General features: G+C 36.1%; 1 protein-coding gene across 4 annotated transcripts; it reads left to right on the forward strand.

Moving 5' to 3' along the window:
- The first annotated feature begins 11,782 nt into the window (after positions 1 to 11,782).
- On the forward strand, positions 11,783 to 19,590 carry LOC126657615 (abscisic-aldehyde oxidase-like). 4 transcript variants are annotated; one of them, XR_007633380.2, is made up of 11 exons: positions 11,783 to 12,151; positions 13,347 to 15,035; positions 15,437 to 15,696; positions 15,908 to 16,117; positions 16,286 to 16,504; positions 17,085 to 18,050; positions 18,135 to 18,230; positions 18,410 to 18,508; positions 18,675 to 18,864; positions 18,939 to 19,240; positions 19,332 to 19,590. XR_007633380.2 is itself a non-coding variant. In XM_050352324.2 (10 exons), exons 1-10 carry the CDS (start codon positions 11,995 to 11,997, stop codon positions 19,148 to 19,150), a joined length of 4,098 nt encoding a protein of 1,365 aa, XP_050208281.1. In that variant the 5' UTR covers positions 11,783 to 11,994; the 3' UTR covers positions 19,151 to 19,590. The 4 variants fall into 4 exon arrangements, 1 of the variants encoding a protein (XP_050208281.1); XR_007633379.2 differs by having other exon boundaries at positions 19,381 to 19,590; XR_007633381.2 differs by having other exon boundaries at positions 19,399 to 19,590.
- The last annotated feature ends 1,796 nt before the right edge of the window (positions 19,591 to 21,386 follow it).

Genomic DNA, 21,386 nt, shown 5'->3' on the forward strand with positions numbered 1-21,386 from the left:
CAGAATCTGGTCTCTCAAACCATCTGAATCCGGAACGCACAGTCTAGAACCAAACCTGAGAACTCTGTCAACAAAAACAAACTCGGAATTCCCATCCAGATGGATCTCGTCCATAATTCGTTTCAATTGTGGATCCTCAGCTTGTAAAGCTTTAATCCTATCAATCAAAACCGGCTGCACTTGCAGATGTGCCAACAAACTCCCGTTCTGAGAAACCTGAAAACCGTAGCCCGAAGCTATCAAACCATGCCACTCTTGAACCATGGGTCTACGTCCAACCTCAGAAATATGGGCTAAGCTGCCCGAAGACTTGCGACTCAATGCATCGGCCACCACATTAGCCTTACCAGGATGATACTGAATAGTACAGTCGTAGTCTTTCAGCAACTCTAGCCACCTCCTCTGTCTCAGATTCAACTCTCGCTGATCAAAGATGTACTTCAGACTCTTGTGATCAGTGAAGATCTCGCAAGTCGCACCGTACAAGTAGTGCCTCCAGATCTTCAGAGCAAAAACCACAGCAGCTAACTCCAAGTCATGTGTAGGGTAATTCACCTCATGCTTCTTCAGCTGACGAGAAGCATAGGCGATCACCTGTCCATGTTGCATCAGCACGCAACCTAAGCCAATCCGAGAAGCATCGCAGTACACAGTAAAACCCTCTATGCCAGAAGGCAACGCCAAAACAGGAGCTGTAGTCAGAATCTCCTTCAGCTTCTCGAAACTTGCCTCACATCTGTCGGTCCACTCAAACTTAACACTCTTCTGTGTCAGCTTAGTCAAAGGTGCAGATATTCGAGAGAAATCCTGCACGAACCGACGGTAGTAGCCAGCTAACCCAAGAAAACTTCTGATCTCGGTAACTGACCTCGGCCTCTGCCAATCCATGACCGCCTCGATCTTCTTCGGATCAACCTTGATCCCATCCTTCGACACCACGTGTCCTAAGAAGGTAACCTGTTCCAGCCAAAACTCGCACTTTGAGAACTTAGCATACAACTGATGCTCTCGCAAGGTCTGTAGTATAGTCCTCAAGTGATAAGCATGCTCCTCCTCACTCCGAGAATAAATCAGGATGTCATCAATGAAGACGATAACAAACTGATCCAAAAACGGCTTGAAAACCCGATTCATCATGTCCATAAACGCTGCTGGTGCGTTAGTCAACCCAAACGACATGACCAGAAACTCGAAATGCCCATAACGCGTTCTGAAAGCAGTCTTAGGCACATCGACATCCCGAATCCGAAGTTGATGATACCCGGATCTCAAGTCAATCTTGGAGAAACACTTCGCACCCTGCAACTGATCAAACAAGTCGTCGATGCGAGGAAGAGGATATCTGTTCTTGATGGTAGCCTTATTCAACTGCCTGTAGTCGATACAAAGCCGAAAGGAACCATCCTTCTTCTTAACAAACAGAACTGGAGCACCCCACGGAGAAGTACTCGGTCTGATGAAGCCACTGTCCAGAAGTTCTTGTAACTGCTCCTTTAACTCCTTCAGCTCAGCAGGAGCCATCCGATACGGCGGTATCGAAATAGGACCAGTTCCAGGAACAACGTCAATGCAGAACTCGATATCCCGATCAGGTGGTAATCCAGGAAACTCCTCTGGAAATACGCCAGTGAACTCGTTCACTATAGGGACAGTGTTCATACTGCCCACCTCAGCATCCATGTCTCGAACCACAGCTAAGAAAGCTTGACAACCCTTACTCATCATCCGCTTTGCCTTGATCGCAGAAATCAGATTCTTCGGTGTCTCCGCCTTTTCCCCTTGAAAAGAAAAGGGTAGATCACCTGGAATCCGAAACTCAACCGACTTCCCTCGACAGTCGATCGAAGCATAATGGCGTGCCAGCCAATCCATCCCCAAAATCACGTCAAATGAAAGAACATCCAAAACAACTAAGTCAGCACGCAAATCCCTTCCATGGATAACCACGGAACACGATGGATACACAACATCCACCACCACACAGTCAGACAAAGGAGTAGAAACAGATAAAGGTTCACCCAGACTTGTTGGTGTTACACCCAACTTAGCAGCAAAACACGTAGACACAAAAGAATGAGTTGCACCCGCATCGAATAAAACAAGTGCATCTACGAAAGAGATCTGAAGAGTACCTTGCACCACTGCGTTAGATGCATGAGCATCCTGAGGAGTCAAGGCGAAAACTCTGGCCTGACCCTGACTCTGCTGCTGAGAGCTCTGCCCGGTACCATAGCTGCTAGAACCTCTACCGCCGTTGCCACGGCCTCCAAAACCACGCCCTCCAGAACCTCGGCCCCGCTGGCCACCAAAAGAAGCAGCAGGTTGAGAAAACCCTGCTGGTGTAGAGAACACTGGTCTCTGACTCTGATAGGATGGCTGAGCGACACTAGCTGCCGACATCTGCTGTCCAGATGCCTGACACTCTCTGGCGAAGTGACCCGGCTGGCCACAAGTAAAACAACCCCCTGGTGCTAAACGACACTCGCCTGGATGTCGACGTCTGCAGTTCTGACAGAAAGGAAAACTAGCACCTCCGCTGTTACCGCGCCCAAAACTGCGGTTGCTACCGCTGTTGCCTGAACTGTAAGTGTACGGCTGATAACTCTTCTTGACACCCCTCTTCTTGTTCTTGTACTGAGAAGGTGCCGATTGGTAGCTACCGCCACCACTCTGCTGTCCAGGGCCAGAAGACTTCTTGGTCTGAGAAGGACCAGAAATATCCCCAAACTGCAGTAACGAGCTCTCCATACGCCGAGCACTGTCTACTACGTCTGTAAAATCTCTGCGTGTCTCGGTCAGCAAACTCACAAAATCGCGCCCTAAGCCTTTCACGTATCTGTTGTTCACCCTCTCCTGATCTGTCTGCAAGTCCGGCGCGAACCGACCCAACCTCACGAACTCAGTCGTGTACTCGGATACTGACCTATCATCCCTAGTAAGTGAAAGCAATCTGTCTCTGTGACCCTCTGTCACTGAAAACGGCAAGAAGAAAGCTCTGAATCTCGCCACAAACTGAGCCCAAGAGATGGTAGCCATGTCAGCATGAACAGAGCTACGAAACCAGTTTCCGGCTGAACCCTTCATTGACATCTCTACAAGAACGACGGTCTGACGCTCCGTAGCCTGAAGTCGCCGAGCATTCTGCTCAACCTCCTCTAGAAAATCCAGCGCGTCTCCAGAACCGTCAAACTCCGTTGGCTTTAGCCTCATGTAAGCCAATACCAGATCCCTGTCAGTGGTTCCAACACCACCAACTACTGCACCACCAGCCTGTGGTTGCTGTTGCTGGGCAATCTGACCCAAAACCGCATACTGATCCTGCAAAGCGACCTGTCCCGCTTGCAGCTGAACCTGGTTGAGTTGTAACGCCGCGACTCCAGCCAAAAACGTGTTGAAGTCGAAGTCGCCCAACTCAGGTTGTGCCACACTTGGCGCTTGAGCACCTCCTGCAGCACCGCGTCCTACGCCTCTGCCTCTACCTCTGCCAGCTTGGCCTCGGCCACCACGACCTCGACCAGCTCGACCCCGACCAGCTGGGCCTCTGCCTGCTAGTCCTCTACCAGCATGAACCTCTGGTTCATTCTGATCCACCTCCATAGAGATCGCGTCATCAGCCTCAGCATTTTGCTGAGCCGCAGCACGAGTACGAGTATTCATTCCTAAGAATGAAACAAGAACAATTTAAATAACACATAAAATTTCATACCCAAGCATGAAATAAAACAAGCACCAATTAAGATTTCCCGAGAAATCAACAACGATAAAAATTTTATTCACCCAAGTGAAAACAACCACATAATAAGCAATAAGCAATTAAATCCACACGACTGACTCACGACATTCCTATAGGAGTAGGCAGAAAGTTTTTGAAAACAAAAGATGACGTTTCAAAGACAAGACTCGAATCCTAATTCCGCAGTAGTTCCTAGGGTAAATTAATCACTTAACATGCCAAATAAGTTAACACTTAACATTTAAAGAGACCTTGGTTTGAAACCAAAGCTCTGATACCAAGTTTGTCACGATCCATTTTCATGAATCGTGACCGGCGCTAGGGTATGGGTATGGTTGTACCAAAACCCGTAGCAAGCCTTGCGGATAACAACTTAATTATATTTAAAACAATAAACCTGCAGAAAATCACATGCTCGGGGGCAACCGAGACTTCAGCCTAATCTAGCAGTACATATAAACAGCATATATTTAAAGTACGCTTATCTCAAATAATGTCAATAGCATGGCAAACCATAAACACTGTAATCATGCCATAGCTGATAATATAATAGATGGACCAATCCAACAATCAATAGTCTAAAATAATAACGTATAAGACTAAGACATAAATACTGATACTACTACTGCGGTCTAAGAGTTCAAAACAGTTTGACTCATTTATTCTGAAATAAAATAAAGAACCTCCGAGAATGAAGAAACGGAGATCGACCAAACGCTCAAATCATAAACCTGGAAAATTTGGGAAAACAACGGGGTCAGATTTACTGAGTAGAGTTTATATAACCATTTACATTTATTAAGTTAAAAACCTTTAAAACGTTTAATAAAACATTTTCATTATGGATTATCAATGAAACCCTAAACCACAATTCTAAATCCATTGTCGTGTCGGTGAGACGTATCTCAATAACCGATCCCCGACTATTCACTTAATAAATAGTGAGCCCAGGAGACGCATCTTCCACCGGTGCCCTCACTAAGGTGAGACGTATCTCAAACCTACCTCAATACCATAATCATTACCGGTGCGCACGCAGTCCCGATGATGCCCATCGAGTAGCACGTTCCAAATCAAATCCACAATGCCGAAAACAGTTCGAAAGCTGTTTATACATATACATATATACAAAATATAATAGTTGCTTAATAAAGAGGTAAATAGAGATATAAACTCACTGCTTGCTAAATCCACGTGATCCTGACAAGCAATCTAACTCTGGTTCGCCTATGAAGTACGAACAGTCGACGGGTCTAAATAAAATATTAAAATCATAATTAAAATCAGACCCTAACTCTAAAGAGTACTAGACAACACATAGGACTAGCACAACGCAAAACCAAACCACATTTAATAAACACTTATATTAAATGCATTCCAAATATAATTCAAGATATAGAATACAAATCATATTAATTAAATATTAAATTACAATTTTAGTAATTTAATAAACAAATTAATTTAACCCAAGTTAAAAATCCGTATCAGTGAGTCAGCCGAGTTATTAAAACTACCAAACTTCTTCCCACTTGTTGGGCGACCACAGTCTAACCCAAAACAAAACTTTATTAAATTTATAAACCCGAGTTTATAATTTAAAATACTTTAATAAAACAATTATCTATATTAAAATAGAATTTAATATCTTATAATTCAAGTAACCCAAGTTACACCCCAAAAACTTAATTAAATAAGTCATAAAAGTTTAGGGACTAAATTGTACTTTAGCCAAATAGGGACTAAACTGTACTTTAGCCAAAAAGGCTAAATGGTACTTTAGTCAATTATGAAATCCAATAAATTTCCCATTCTTAATTTACTAAATAATAAATCAATTAGAAATCCCAGAGTTATAACTTAGTTAAAATATAGCTTTAGAAACTTTTAGGGACTAAATCGCTAATTAGCCAAAATAGACATTTCCATCAAAATTAAATATAATTACCCGAGTAATTATATTAATTTACATTATAAAATATTTAGCTTATTCAAATTAAACCAAACGAGTTCAAGTTATTATCAAAATATAGGACAAAACCAACTTTAGGTATTTATTTGTTTTAAACAAAACATTACAAGGACTAGAAAGGACTTTTAGCATGAATCCAATTTCAACAACCAATGAAAACTAACCACGGCATCATCTTCTTCAAGAAACCAACATTTCAAATTGCAATTTCATGAGCAGAGCCATGAAACACAAGGACCAAGTTCATAAACTTGCTAACCATTAAACTTACACAATCAGTAACAAAATTGCCTAGAACTAAGCTTGTGTTTAATCAATGCATCAAACAAAACTCTACTCAATCATAACATAAAGTCACAGCAACAATAGAAACTTAATAAACGAGTCATGGCCGTAACGATGGAGTAAAACAAACCAAGAGCTTAAACTAATGTCGACTAATCATCCTAAGCGACTCATAATCATTAAATGAAAGAGATCAACGTCAAAGAACAAAGAAAAGGGATCGGCAGAATCAAAATCAAAAACCATAACAGAAACAATGCTACGTACCAATGCGATGGAACGGCAGCGATTAAAACGAGATCGGCGTCACACCGTTTTGCGTAAACGAGATAGGGAAACGTAGGTATGTGAGTCTAGAACGTCTGGAATCAAACGGTTCTGATTTCGATTAAGAAACGAGGGAGAACGATAAGAATTACGTAAAGCCGTTCAAAACCAAAAACTGGAAATTTAAATGCAAACTCACCGATGATTTTCTGTCAACTTCGGAAGAGATTACGGCTAGCGATTTCTCAGCGAAAACGGAAAGGAAAGGTTGCTATGAATTGTTTGCAGCGTGGTGAACGTTTTAGGTCAAAAATATTAAGCATTTAAACGTAGGAATTAGGTTAAAAACGAGGTGGAAGTGGGGTTGGTGAAAGGGCAAAACTGCCCTTAACAAACCAGAGCAAAATTTCACAGTCCCGTACGGGACAGGCACAGTCCCGTACGGGACTGTGCGTGAAATTCCCAGGTCTCTTACGAGACCTGGGTTTTTCTTCCTTGGTTCAACCATTTGGTTGAACCAAGACCCAAAGGAACCGAGAACCAAACCAAAAGTTGAACCGGACCGCGAACCAACCTTAAATCGAACCATAAAAATCATAAAGGCCCGGAAAAATACCGAAAAACCCTCTGAAAATTTTTTAAAAAAATACGGGATATTACAGAAATATAATGAAACTTTACAAGAAAAAATGTCAAGAGTTAACTGTTTCCATAAAAAAATATTAGTAATTATATGTTTCCATATTAAATTAGCATTACAAATAAACTTTATAAATCAATTAATATAATATTATAAAATTCAAAAAAAAGATGATTAAAATATTCTTGAGATATGAATTGTCTAATGAATAATGTCAAATAATAAAATATTTAATTTAATTGTTTCAATTTCTTTATTAAGATGTGTAGTCATAATCATAGTTTTAATGGTTTCTTATTATTTAGATAAAAAGCTGTAAATGGAAAACATAAAATGTTTTTTTAAATCATTTAATTTAACTATTTCAATTTATTGATATACTTTTAAAATATGAATTAAATAAAACTTTAAATAGAAAGGCTAAGAAGTTTTTCCATTGGTGGCTTACCATTTATAGTCATATAATCATAGCTATAAATTTTCAAATTATAAAAGAATAAGAATCAATAACATTAAAATAATAGATACTAATTTTTTATGGAATAGCTTAATTTTTAATTAACTTTTAAAAATATACAATTAGTATGTTTATTTTTTTATTTGTATAATTTTTTATTTATAAATTAATACATAGTTCATCCCTACTTTTAAAAAGTTCAGAAAATTGAAAAAAAATATTATCAAATATAATATTTTATATGTATTAGAAGTAGATAATAGTAGATTGCATGTGAAAAGTTAAATTTCAATTAAGTATGCTTTTTTTAGGAAGTGTATTTTTATATAAATATTTATTATATGATAAAAAAATTAAAATCTTATAATAATTGGTAGATTTTTTTTGAGTATGCAAATAAAAGTTATCAAATAAATGATTAGTCTATTATTAGCAATATTCTTATTTTCATATCAAGTTACCAATTTATGATGAAAGTTAACAAATCAATCAATGTATTAAATTGTGAGAATAATGATTAAAGCAATTAAAGTAACATATTTTTAAGACCAATTGGAATGTGCCAAATATCAACGTATCAAACCATGGGAAAAAACATCCTGCTTTATATATATATATAGTAGATTGGTGTTGTATATTGATATTATAACGTATGAAGAGTAAAAATTAGTATTATTATTGAGACTCACCTTGGTAATATGTCATCTCTTCAATAAACGTCTATTATTGAATTTATCTGACTCGAGAGTATTCATTTTATTCTGGAAAGAACGTTCTTTTGCTAATGTTATTACTAGTAAAAAGTTTATATTTAATACTTAAAAAATTTGTAAAAACACGAAAAAAAATTTCGTTTTTTACATACTGTATCAGAGATGTATTAATAACATATTAGATATATATTAAATATATATTAAAATATATTTTTTTATAGTAAAAAATTACGTAAATTATGTAATTGTTTTTAATTTTTAGATAAAATGAATTTTTTTGACTAAATAGTATTTTTATAAATTAAGCAATTTTTAATGTAATTTTATAATTATTATAAAAAAAACTTATCATATTTAACATACGTGGGGGTTGAGGTGTGTTGTTGGAAAGAGAAGGGCTTGGTTGAAAATTCTGAATCCATATTTGAAACTTTTTCTTTTTTAGAGTATGAGTTGTGGAGGATTAATTTTTTTTTTCAACCTTTCTAAAAATTTTATTTGTAAACCTAACGATGTGCTGGGTTGGAGAAACCTCACTTATTTATTTACTTAAAAGAGTATAATATTTTAATTTTATTTTAAATTTTTTTATTTATCCAGACAAATAAAAGTTCTAATATTACTTTATGTATATATAATGTTATTTAATTTAGCATAATTAAAAAAAACCTCTCAAAAAATAATTTATATCTAAATTATTCGGGATTATTTACGAAATACCTGTTTTTTCCAAAATATTTACACTATTTTTGGCCATCTTTCCCTTATTTTCCACGCTACCTATTTTTGTAACTTATTTACAAAAGTTCCCACTATATATAGCAGTCTTATCTCATTTTAGGCTAAACTTTTAAATAGCCACTTTTTTCTCTATCTTCTCTCTCAAAGTTTTCTCTTTTTTTCATCTTCTTTTTTTCTTTTGATTTTCAATCTGTCTCTTCCGTTCGCTTTTCTGTTCGCTTTTCTATTCGCGCTTCCGTTAGTCTATTTCCGACGGATTTCTTGTCATTTCCGGTCGTTTTTCCGTTCGCGCTAGCCCGTTCGTCTCTTCTGTTCGCGCTATGGATATCTCGATATTGTTTTTATATTTGTGTAATTTTTTATATTTTTTGTGATGATTTAAATATTTTGTAAATAAATTATTGTAAATCTATAATTTTTTGTTTATAAAATTGTTCTATTATTCATATAATAATTTTGTAAAAAACAAATTGATTTATGGTGTATTTGTAGTGATTTTACAATATATTTACGTTGTAGTGTATTTTTGGTGTGTTTATAGTGTATTTCTGGTGTTTTTTGGTATATTTTTGCCGTTTTTTTAGTATATTTATGATGAATTTGCAGTGTTTATGGTGTATTTGCAGTGTTTATTGTATATTTGCAGTGTTTTTATGGTATAAACCACAAAAATATTACAAAAATGTCATAAATACACTATAAATATACCATTCATACACTATATATCTATATCTACATCTACACTATCTATCTACACTATATATAAAAGTACGGATGGGGGGACATGCAAATTTACTGAATAATCCTTTTCAGTCTACTACTTAATAAAGGTTTTATAGTCATTAACTAATTAGTTATTTAATTAATCACTATTGTAATTAAAGTCCTAATTAGAATATGCAGCTAAATTATCTCCAATTTAATTTTTAGTATGTAAAAAATAACTAAATTGTCTCCAAATTAGTAGGAAAACCTATCTTTTAGTTTGATTGAACTACAAAATTAGAATACTGTATTTGGTCAATATATTATTTTTTAAATTTCTATCTTATATTTTTAAAGATATTATTAATAAAATTAAGTTAATTATTTAATTATGGTTATTATAAAATCAAAAGAATAATAAATTCAGCATGGAAAAAAATTTAATAACCGAATATATTATATTTATTTTTACTATTAATAATAAATAAAAAATTGATATAATTATAATAAATTTACTAATATGTTCATTGAGGAGTTACGTTACGAGTCACGTGCATAGCACGTAATGCGAAACTAGTATATTATAAAAACACGATAAAAAAAATTCAAGGAAAAAAATCTATAAAAAAGGAATAAATTATTAAAAACTGAAGGGCTGTGCAATCGGTCGGTTCGGTCGACCAAATCGAAAAAGCGGAATACCAATATTGGGTGAAAACTCAAAACCGAAAAAAGATATTTATGAAATTAAAAAAAGAATATTTTTCGTAAATAAAAGTCAAAAACTGACATGTAAAAGTGTAAACAAGTTACCGAAACATATATTCTAAAAAATTACCACAAATTATTCTTTAAATAATTTGATAATCTATTATTTTATCTAAATTGATTATAAATTAACTTTTTTATATAAATTAAATATTTTAAAATGACAATGACAACCCTGATCTGATATTAATTGAAGCATTTTTGTAATCTCCATATCATTAGTCTTACTAACCCATTAAAAAAAAGGCAAAAGGTACAAAAAACTCTCGAAATTTACTTAAAAATACAAATCAGCCTTTAAACTTTTTTTGGGCATAAAACAACCCTCTTTGTTTCAAAATCGAACAAAAAAACCCTCATTGTTTTATAATCGAACAAAAAATTCTTCCGTTAAATATGGAAGTTGACGGAGTTAAATCTGTCAGGAAAAAAGTCTAAAAGTAACCTTAATATTTTCAACAATATTCAACTGAAACTTCTCAAAATTTTAAAAGGACCCAATTACCTTTTTATTAAATTTTTTCAAAATAAAAAACAATCTTCTCCGACGGCCGGCACCGCTGCCGGCCGCCAGAGGACAGCAGATGAAGAGGGAGTGAAGCCCTCTTCATCTGAGACCCGTCTGTTCTCAGTGAACAGACGGGCTTTGTTTGTTCAATGAGAACAGATGGGTCTCAGATGAAGAGGGCTTTATCTGTTTACTGAGAACAGACGGCCGACCTGTTCTCAGTGAACAAACCGGATCTGTTCACTGAGAATAGATCTGGTGGTCTGTTCTCAGAGAACATACTTGATTCGGTATGTTTTTTTTAGAACAGACCAAGCCAGTCTAGTTTCCAGGCCGCACGTGGTTTGGGTCAGCGGTTATTTCGGGGTCGGCGGTGATTTCAATAATTTCTGATTTAATTACATTTAATCAGGTTTTATTAATTGAATTTTGATTGATATAATTAGATTTAATTTATTAGGTTTGTTTGGTTTAATTGTGTAAATTAATTGATTTGATTTTGGTTTGGTTTGGTTTACTAAATGGTTTGATTAAATGAAGAAGAGGCTGAAATAATATTTAAAAAAAATTTGAATATAAAATTGTTATTTATTTCAAACATTAAGGATTATTTTAAACTTTTTTCATTTTCCACGTCAGCATTTTAACGGCATTTTGTAAAAGTGATAGACGGAAGGGATTTTTTTGTTCGATTTTGAAACAACGAGGGTTGTTTTGTGCCTAAAACAATTTAAGGACTGATTTGTATTTTTATTAAAACCTCGAGAGTTTTTTTGTACCTTTTACCAAAAAAACTAAACCCTTACTTTACTTTCCTCTATTTTACTTTAAAAAACCTAATTAAATATTTTATATCCAACGAAACGAGGGTCCAAATTGAAATCGGAAAAACATAGAGAGACCAGGCGAGATTTCGATAAACATTAGGGTTATTTTTGTACCTTGTCCAAAATAAAACAAACGTGCTTGGTTGTTGAGCTCATGGGGTTTGGTGGTTGAGCTCCAGGTCTGTCTATCATTGACACCAAGAAGATAAAGCTACACTATGATTGTCTGCACACTAGAATAAAAAAAACATTTAAGGTCCCATTAAAAAAATGATCTCACTGTTTGTGTCTTGATCTGATCATTATTTAACTGCACCGCTTATAAGAATCAATGGTGATATCACATCAGTTCAACTTCTTCTGGGTTTTCCGGCCGAGAAAATGGGTTCGGAATCGGAAAAAATATCGAGAAACGATCTTGTTTTTGCTGTGAATGGGAGGCGATTTCAGGTTCCGAGCCTCGACCCTTCGACTACGCTGCTCGAGTTCTTGCGATCACAAACCCCTTTCAAGAGTGTCAAGCTCAGTTGCGGTGAAGGTATTTAAGTATAGTTATGCCTATTTTTTTAGAGAGGAATTGAATTGAAATGATTGTCGTTTTCGGCCGAACTAGATGAAATGGATTTGTTCATAAAATTAGTAAAATTTGGTGTATTAAAATTGGATTGGGCTAATCAATTCAGTTCTAAGTAGTCATGTTTTAAAAATCGGAACAGAGCAATCGATTCATCCAAAAATACTGAAATACGAATTTGGAATTTTGGCTAATCAAACCAATGCAACCTGGTCTAATAAAATAATAAAAAAATATTCTTTAATTATTTGGTTAGATTAGCAGTTTAAACCAGTCTAATAGGCCAAAATGCAAATTAGTAGCTTAACTAGTTCAAGTCTTAATATATCTTTTTAAAATAATTTAGATGTCCAAAATATAGCTGTAATGATTTTTTTTTTAATTATTAATGAAAAAATATAATATTCTTTCAATTTTAATTTTAGCAAGCAACTCATCAAAAATTCAGAGAAGATAAAAATTTGAAAATTATTGAAAAGATTGGTCTATCTTCAATGACCAGTACTTACTATGTTATAAAGGTAAACAACACCAGGTATATATGGGTTAGTGCTAATATTAGTAAGAGCCATTGCTAATTTATACTAAAGGAAAGTTTAAATCCAGTGACCCCCTTGGACCGTGAGTGTGTCCGTCTCTGATCATAACAATATGACTCCAAATTTTTTGCGGTTTGTTGTAATTTCAATCAATTTTAATTTTTGTAGTAATATTACATTTCATTGCAATTTTATCTATTTTATTCAATCAATCTAATTTTTTCAATTTTTTACCTCAACACAATACATATTATTTGGCTTTTCTGATATTTTTAGCTTCAAACTCGTATTTTTTTGCTTCAACCACTAAAATAACTAAAGAATTTAGAATTAGATTTTAGCATTAGTTTGAATCTTTTTTAATATTAGAAGTTAAATTTTCAAATTCTGAAAAATAGTTTGCTGATTACGGAGTTAGTTTATGAGTTCAACTAAAAATTGGAACAATTAAATTGATTAGAAAGAAATTGGCTAGAAATTTAACAAAATGATGAAATCAGACATTATTACAAAAGTTAAAATTTTGGTTTAAATTGCAGCAATCTGCAAAAGTTTGGATTTGTTTTGCTATTAGATCAATTTTTAAAGTGAAAGATTTGTTCCGTTATTTCTGGTTGTAGGTGGGTGTGGTGCTTGTACAGTGTTGCTGTCCAAGTATGATCCAGTGTTGGACCAAGTTGAGGATTTTACAGTGAGTGCATGTTTAACACTGGTTTGCAGTATACATGGATGTTCAGTTACAACAAGTGAAGGCCTTGGTAATAACAAAAATGGGTTCCACTCTATTCACCAAAGATTTGCAGGATTCCATGCTTCTCAATGTGGTTTTTGTACTCCTGGAATGTGTATGTCACTGTTTGGAGCCCTTGCCAAAGCTAACAAGTCTGATCGGCCAGAACCCCCTCCGGGATTCTCCAAGCTGACTGCCATTGAGGCTCAAAAGGCTATATCGGGAAATCTTTGTCGCTGTACTGGATATCGACCCATTTCTGATGCTTGTAAGAGTTTTGCATCTGATGTTGATATTGAGGACTTGGGATGTAACTCTTTCTGGAACAAGGAAGATACTCAGGAAATGAAGATAAGCAGACTACCGGTATATAACCATAATCATGATATTTGTACTTTCCCTGAGTTTTTGAAAGAAGAAGTCAAATCTTCCTTGCTTTTAGATTCCGAAAGGTACTCTTGGCACAAACCTGCAAGCGTTGAGGAGTATCAGATGTTATTAAAAGCTGCTGATGCAGATGGAGTGCGAATAAAACCAGTAGTTGCGAATACTTCTGTGAGTTACTATCGGGAACTTGAAAACTATGAAAAATACATCAATCTTGCACATATTCCCGAGCTTTCAGTTATTAAAAGAGACGACTCTGGAATTGAAATCGGGGCTGGTGCGACTATTTCTAAAGCTATTGAAGCCTTGAAGGGAAAAAAGGAAGGTGAATACATCTCAGAATGTGACATGGTATTTAAAAAAATAGCCATACATATGGAGAAAATTGCTTCTGAATTTGTTCGGAATTTAGGAAGTGTAGGGGGAAATTTGATGATGGCACAAAGGAAACATTTTCCTTCAGATATTGCTACAATACTTCTAGCAGCTGGTTCATCAGTTCATATAATTACTGGTACCACACATGAAAAGCTTACCTTGGAGGATTTTCTAGAAAGACCTCCCTTGGAGTCCAAAAGTCTGCTCTTGAGTGTTAAAATCCCAAATTGTGAATCAGGAAACAGCATTTCTCCTGGAAGACGTGGTAAGTTGTTTTTTGAAACCTTTCGAGCTGCCCCACGACCCCTTGGAAATGCCCTGCCCTATCTACAGGCTGCTTTCTTGGCTGAAGTTTCAGACATCAAATCATCTGGTGGATCTGTGTTAAGTAGATGTCATTTGGCTTTTGGTGCTTTTGGAACTGAACATGCAATACGGGCAAGAAACGTTGAGGAATTTTTAACCGGAAAAATGCTAACTGTTGCTGTTCTTTATGAAGCTATTAAATTGGTTAAAGCTTCTGTGATACCTGAAGATGGGACTACATATCCTGCTTATCGGTTGAGTTTGGCTGTTAGTCTTCTTTTTAAGTTTTTTAGCCCCTTATTGGAAAGCTATTCTAATGGTTGGTTGAATGGACATATCGATACGTCAATGTTTGAAGGTGCAAAATTAAAGCAGAATTGTGACTGGATGGACCCTGTAAAATTTCCCACTTTGCCATCATCATCAAAGCAGGTCATCCAAATAAGCAAAGAATATCATCCCGTTGGTGAGGCAGTTGCAAAGTCTGGAGCTGCTCTTCAAGCTTCTGGTTTGTATGCCTTTCTTCAGAATATGTTATATGACCTTTTATATGTTGTTAATCTATTACGTTTTGCTTAAAATATGGAACTCCAATTGCTTAATATAGTAGTTAATACAAGTTTGGTTGGTATGACAATAGTCTGTCTGCCTGGACATGCAAGAAAACACTATTATTCATTAAACTAATTCCTTAAACTTTTGATTTTCACTCCAAAAACAAATAAAAGATTAAGTAAATTGTGTCGCTCTCAACTTGTGCATTTGGCGTGTTCATTAACGGAGTGATCCATTTCTCAGTATCATGCATTCATGCTAAAGTTTTGTGGTGTTCAATTTAACGCGCTTAAAATATGTTTATTGATGCATTGCTCGGAACTGCCAATAAGCAAATGGGTTTTGTTCCTGTAGGTGAAGCTGTTTTTGTGGATGACATTCCCTCTCCTAAGAATTGTCTACATGGAGCTTTTGTTTATAGCACGAAGCCTTTTGCACGGGTAAAGGGTGTAGAATTCCAGTCGAACTCACTTCCAGATGGAGTCAGTGCACTTATTTCTTTTACAGACATTCCAGAAGGTGGGCAGAACATAGGTTCTAAAACCATGTTTGGTCCTGAACCTTTGTTTGCTGATGAATTTACTCAGTGTTGCGGACAGCGTCTTGCACTTGTGGTAATTTCCTTCTCCATCATTCTTGTTTGGCGTTTTTTACTTTAAAGAGTTAGAAATTGGGCTCTCAGAAATAAATACCCTGAACGAGTGTGGCTTTTTCCTTCTCTGTCATTCTTGTTTGAACCATACTACTTTGGAAAATAAGAACTAAGCATTTTATTGGGCGAGGAAGATACATTGCCTAACCTATTCTATCAAATCATTCTCATAGGTTGCAGATTCACAAAAACGTGCAGATATAGCATCAAACATGGCAATGGTTGATTATGATATGGAAAATTTAGCTGCTCCAATTTTAACTGTAGAAGATGCTGTGAAGAGAGGCAGCGTTTTTGAAGTGCCTCCTGTTTTCTGCCCCAAACACGTTGGTGATAACTTAAAGGGAATGGCTGAAGCTGATCACAAGATTCTCCATGCAGAGGTACTTTTGACTTTCTCTTTTACATATGCTCACTGTTCTCTTCAAGAAAAAGAAAATAACAATAAAAATCTACAAGACTCAAAAACCGTGTCTCATTTTATCTTCATTTATCTTTCTGCCATATTATGCATGATCACTGCTCATTTCTGACTTTCTGCTCACATTCAGATAAAACTCGGCTCTCAATATTATTTCTATATGGAGAATCAAACTGCTCTTGCTGTGCCTGATGAAGACGATTGCATAGTAGTTTACAGTTCAATTCAATGCCCTGAGTCTACACATGCTGTGATTGCAAGATGTCTTGGTGTTCCTGAACATAATGTACGTGTAATCACAAGAAGAGTTGGTGGAGGCTTTGGTGGGAAGGGCCAAAAAGCCATGCCTGTGAGTTCCTCTCTTTACAAGACTCTGTTGTTCAATATGTTAATTGCTTCTTTACTATAAATCTAGATAGATTTGTGAATAATGGTGGAACTGCATTCTGAACATCCTTCCCAATTTTTCTAACAAACCTGTATTGAAATTATCACTAGCACTGCCAGCAAAACTTTCTGTTCTGCATAGTTGAATCAATTATTTACAAATTGTGTATGGTTGATCTTGAGTTTTCTTTGGATCAATTGTTTTTCCCTACAGACAAGGTTCTAATCCAGCTCTTTCCTGATGAGAGTTTTGCTTCAGATAGTGAGATGGCTTTTCCTAGTGCAATAAAATACAATTTTGTTTCCTCTCAGCTTTGTAGTGTGTTCATACTTGTGCAGGGAGAATCTACACTGCTGCTAAGTTGGCAGCACTGTGGAACTTTATTGTGAGCAAGGAAGAACATTAACTCTGTTTTTATTGATTTAGCATTCCAATAAGTAATGACAATTAATCTGAAATATGCAAGATAACTTATTTGCTAATTTCTATCTCTTGACCATCTGTGGAAGTCCTGATGAGAGATTACTTTGTAAATTTGCAGGTTGCTACAGCATGTGCCCTTGCAGCACACAAGTTACAGCGCCCTGTTAGGATTTATTTCAATCGTAAAACTGACATGATAATGGCAGGAGGAAGGCATCCTATGAAAATAACTTACAGTGTAGGATACAAATCGAATGGGAAAGTTACTGCCTTACATGTGGAAATACTGGTCGATGCAGGCATATTCCCAGATTGGAGTCCTATAATGCCGATCAACATAGTAAGTACACTGAAAAAGTACAACTGGGGTGCATTATCTTTTGATATAAAGGTATGCAAAACAAATATGCCTAGTAGATCAGCAATGCGAGCCCCTGGACAAGTTCAAGGATCATTTATTGCAGAAGCTATAATTGAAGATGTAGCATCTGCTCTTTCCATGGATGCCGATATTGTGCGAGCCGTAAATTTTCACACATATGATAGCCTTAAAGTATTCTTTGAAGATAGTGCTGGACAGCATCTGGAATATACATTGACCTCGATATGGGACAAGTTAGCAATGTCAGCCAACTTTTACCAGAGAACTGAAATGATAAAAGAATTTAATAAGTGTAATATATGGAAGAAAAGAGGTATATCTCGAATACCTATTATACATGAAGTGATGCTGAGGCCAACTCCTGGAAAAGTTGGCATTCTAAGTGACGGGTCCATTGTTGTGGAAGTTGGAGGAATAGAGCTGGGCCAGGGGCTCTACACAAAAGTAAAGCAGATGGCTGCATTTGGTCTTAGCGCAGTCGGATGTGATGGAGCAGGAGATCTCCTAAATAGAGTACGGGTTATACAGTCTGACACTTTGAGTTTAATTCAAGGTGGGTTTACTGATGGGAGCACTACATCCGAATCAAGCTGTGAAGCAGTTAGGCTTGCCTGTAGAACCTTGGTTGACAGGCTCATACCTCTAAACAAAAGGCTGCAGGAGCAAATGGGTTCTATAAGATGGGAGATGCTTATTCACCAGGTAGAAATTTGCTATAGTCAGGTATATTTAATCAGATTTGGAAAATATCTTCTATCCAACTATTATAATCCAAATAAATTGCAGGCTTATGAGGAATCGGTTAACTTATCTGCAAGTTCTTACTTTGTCCCTGAGGTTGATTCCCTGCTATACTTAAACTACGGTGCTGCAGTGAGCGAGGTAAGTTTCTTTAAACCACATTCTACTACTCTTCATGATATTTTGGCTGTAAGCTGAAATTGAATCAGAGTTAAGACGGTCTTGCTTGTTCAAACACTGATCAAGTTGTAAAATTGGGGAGCTATGGTTAATTCCATTACTGCACCAGGTTTTATAACGGTAATTGTCTATGGTGACAGGTGGAGATAGACCTTCTGACAGGCGAAACAACAATTTTGAGATCAGACATTATCTATGACTGTGGACAAAGTCTCAACCCTGCAGTAGATTTAGGACAGGTTAGCTAGCAGCACTCTAAATAGTGTCTAAGTCTATTCATAAGTAGTTGGACTTGCATTTAGTTATTTTCTTTCTTGATTTCTGTAAATGCCTTGCCAAGAAGTTCTTAAAGAGAAAAGAAAATATGCTATTGGTCAATTTCTGTGGTTGTTTTTGGTATTGCAGATCGAAGGAGCTTTTGTCCAAGGAATTGGATTTTTCATGCTTGAAGAGTACACAACAGACTCGGACGGATTGACGATTCAGTCAGGCACATGGAATTACAAGATCCCTACTTTAGACACCATACCAAAACACTTCAATGTGGAAATACTTAGCAGCGGACATCATCAAAATCGTGTTCTCTCTTCAAAAGGTAAAACTATTTCCATCTTCCTACTTGATGCAAGTTTAATAATAAAGTATTTTCTCATAATCAACTTTGTGCAGCATCTGGCGAGCCCCCATTGCTTTTAGCAGGCTCCATTCACTGTGCTACAAGAGCTGTTATTAAAGATGCTCGGAGCCAGCTTAATTCATGGGGTTGTGGAGATGAAATGAACTCAACATTCCACTTGGAGGTTCCTGCCATCATGCCGGTTGTCAAGAAGCTCTGTGGGTTGGATTGTGTGGAGAGATACTTGCAGTGGAAAATGAAATGAGCGGACCTATCTAAGCTTAACTGCTGAATTGGTTAGATTTTGTAACATAAATAAATAATCTTGGAGCAGCTTTCAACTCCGAAAATGGAGGTACGAGACTCAACTCTATTCTAGGCTTTGCCTTGTTTGAAATAAATCATGTGTAACAACTGAATGTGTTACAATATCATGTCTTTTATAGTGCTTTGTTTTCCGAGTTTCAAACTCTAGTCGGTGATTTGTGTTTTCAGTTGCTGTCCTCATACCAGGAACAAGAAGAATGAAGAGTAACCATTCATTCTTATCACCATTGTTGTGAAATCTATAATTATCTTTGCACAGCGGAAGTGTGTTACCTGCTGTGACCGGCGTTAGGAAGTTGAAGTGTGCAATTTGTACTATACTATAATTCTGAGCTACCAATTAATTTTAATACAATTTAGACATGTGGAGTTTCCTAATTCAGACATGTGGACTCTTCAAACTCGTTTAACTCTCTTAAAACATAACTTGTGTCCTTGCTGTAAACTATAAAAACTCTTCAGCAACCTGATAACGTAAAACCCCACTCACAGATGTTCAACCTTCTCCAAGCCATTCGAGCTTCTCGAGCCAATTGATCTTTGTTGGTGTTCCAGGTGTTACACAACACAGCATTCAGTCTGCTTAAATGAAATCCTTGCTTAAATCTGCAGCATTATTTAACAACATTCAAATTTAGCATAAAAAACACAAAAACCCCATGTTTACCTTAAATTTTCCATGTAATTCAACTGTAACTTCCAAATTTTGGAAAATCATTATATGAAACTCTGGCAACTCATGTCAGGCTTGATTTTCAGTTTTTGAAATTTTATGTTGTGCTGATATTGCTGGGTTGCTTTACTCTGACTCGTGCGCATAAGGTTCTCGATAAACTGGGTTTAGGCGCTTTCAACCATTAAATTTCTGGAAGTTTGTACCCCTAAAATTTCAATCAACTTTTAGGCAATAATTTTCTGGAAATTAGAGGCTTTATCCATCAGTTTTTGCACAAAATAAATATACAAAGTAATTTTTATTTGTACTTCTGCATTATTATCAAACTTCAGCTTGCTGTGAAGGTACATGCAAATTTTATAGCTCGAGTCTAAGCAAGTTTGGCTACAAATCAAGATAAGCCATGTCTATAACTACAATTTGTAGTACCATAAGTTAATAAGACATTTATTTTTTCTAGATTAAAGATCCCTATTGATTTTTCTATGGTAATTGATGAGCTGACAGAGCAATAAACTCATGCTGATGATCTATTCCTTTTTTGCCATGGAGATTTGGACTCAGCTAAGTGTCTAAAAGAAGGCTTAAAGCACTTTCAAGAGGTGTCTGGGCTCTGTGTTAATAAAGATAAGAGCTCCATCTTTTTCTGTAATGTTCGTGCTGATCAGAAGAGGAGTATTTTGGAGTATATGGAGTTTGGAGAAGGTCATTTGCCAGTTAAATATCTAGGAATGCCCTTGATATCCAGGAGGTTATCTAAAGATGACTGTCAAGAAGTCATTCTAAAAATCACAAACCGTATAACTTCCTGAAATGTGAATTACTTATCCTATGCAGGCAGATTGCAGCTTATTAACTCAGTCCTTCTGAGCTTACACTCCTACTGGAGTCGGATTTTCATCATTCCTAAGCTATAACAAATGAGATAGAGAAGATTTGCAGATCCTTCTTATGGAAAGGCAACTCCTCTGGCAGGAAATATGGTGGCATTACTTGGGATACAGTTTGTCAGAATAAGAAAAGTGGTGGTTTAGGGATCAAGAAGGTGGATGTTTGGAATACTGCTGCAGTGATGAAACAGGTCTGGATTATGCTCACTGATAAGTTCTCTCTCTGGCCTCATTGGGTCATTCGGAATAAGCTTAAGAAGCTTAGTTACTGTGGCATCACAAAGCCTTATAAAGCCTCTTGGAGTTGGAGGAACCTAGTTAAGCTGAGAAGTGTAGTTAAGGATCTTTTTGAATATAAAGTAGGTAATGGAAGGGACACCTACTTTTGGTTTGACCCCTGGGTTCATGGTAAATCTGTCTTAGATACATTTCCTTGTATTAATATAGAAGATGCAGACATTCCCAAAGATACCAGAATTTCTGATCTCACCAGAAATGGGAACTGGACTCTCCCTGATGCAGCAGATGAGGTGACTTTACATGCTTGGGAGTTCATTAAAAATAACTTCACAATCAACAGACAAGAGAATGACAAGGTGAAGTTTCTA

This window comes from Mercurialis annua, linkage group LG7 (assembly GCF_937616625.2).
Source record: "Mercurialis annua linkage group LG7, ddMerAnnu1.2, whole genome shotgun sequence".
NCBI classification, from domain to species: domain Eukaryota; kingdom Viridiplantae; phylum Streptophyta; class Magnoliopsida; order Malpighiales; family Euphorbiaceae; genus Mercurialis; species Mercurialis annua.

What these genes read in the sequence shown, in the direction of transcription:
- LOC126657615 (XM_050352324.2), top strand. Translation starts at nt 11,995, where the DNA reads ATGGGTTCGGAATCGGAAAAAATATCGAGAAACGATCTTGTTTTTGCT. An exon ending in ACAAGATTCTCCATGCAGAG is followed by an intron (nt 16,118 to 16,285) that starts GTACTTTTGACT and finishes GCTCACATTCAG; the next exon opens with ATAAAACTCGGCTCTCAATA. An exon ending in CTGCAGTAGATTTAGGACAG is followed by an intron (nt 18,509 to 18,674) that starts GTTAGCTAGCAG and finishes TTGGTATTGCAG; the next exon opens with ATCGAAGGAGCTTTTGTCCA.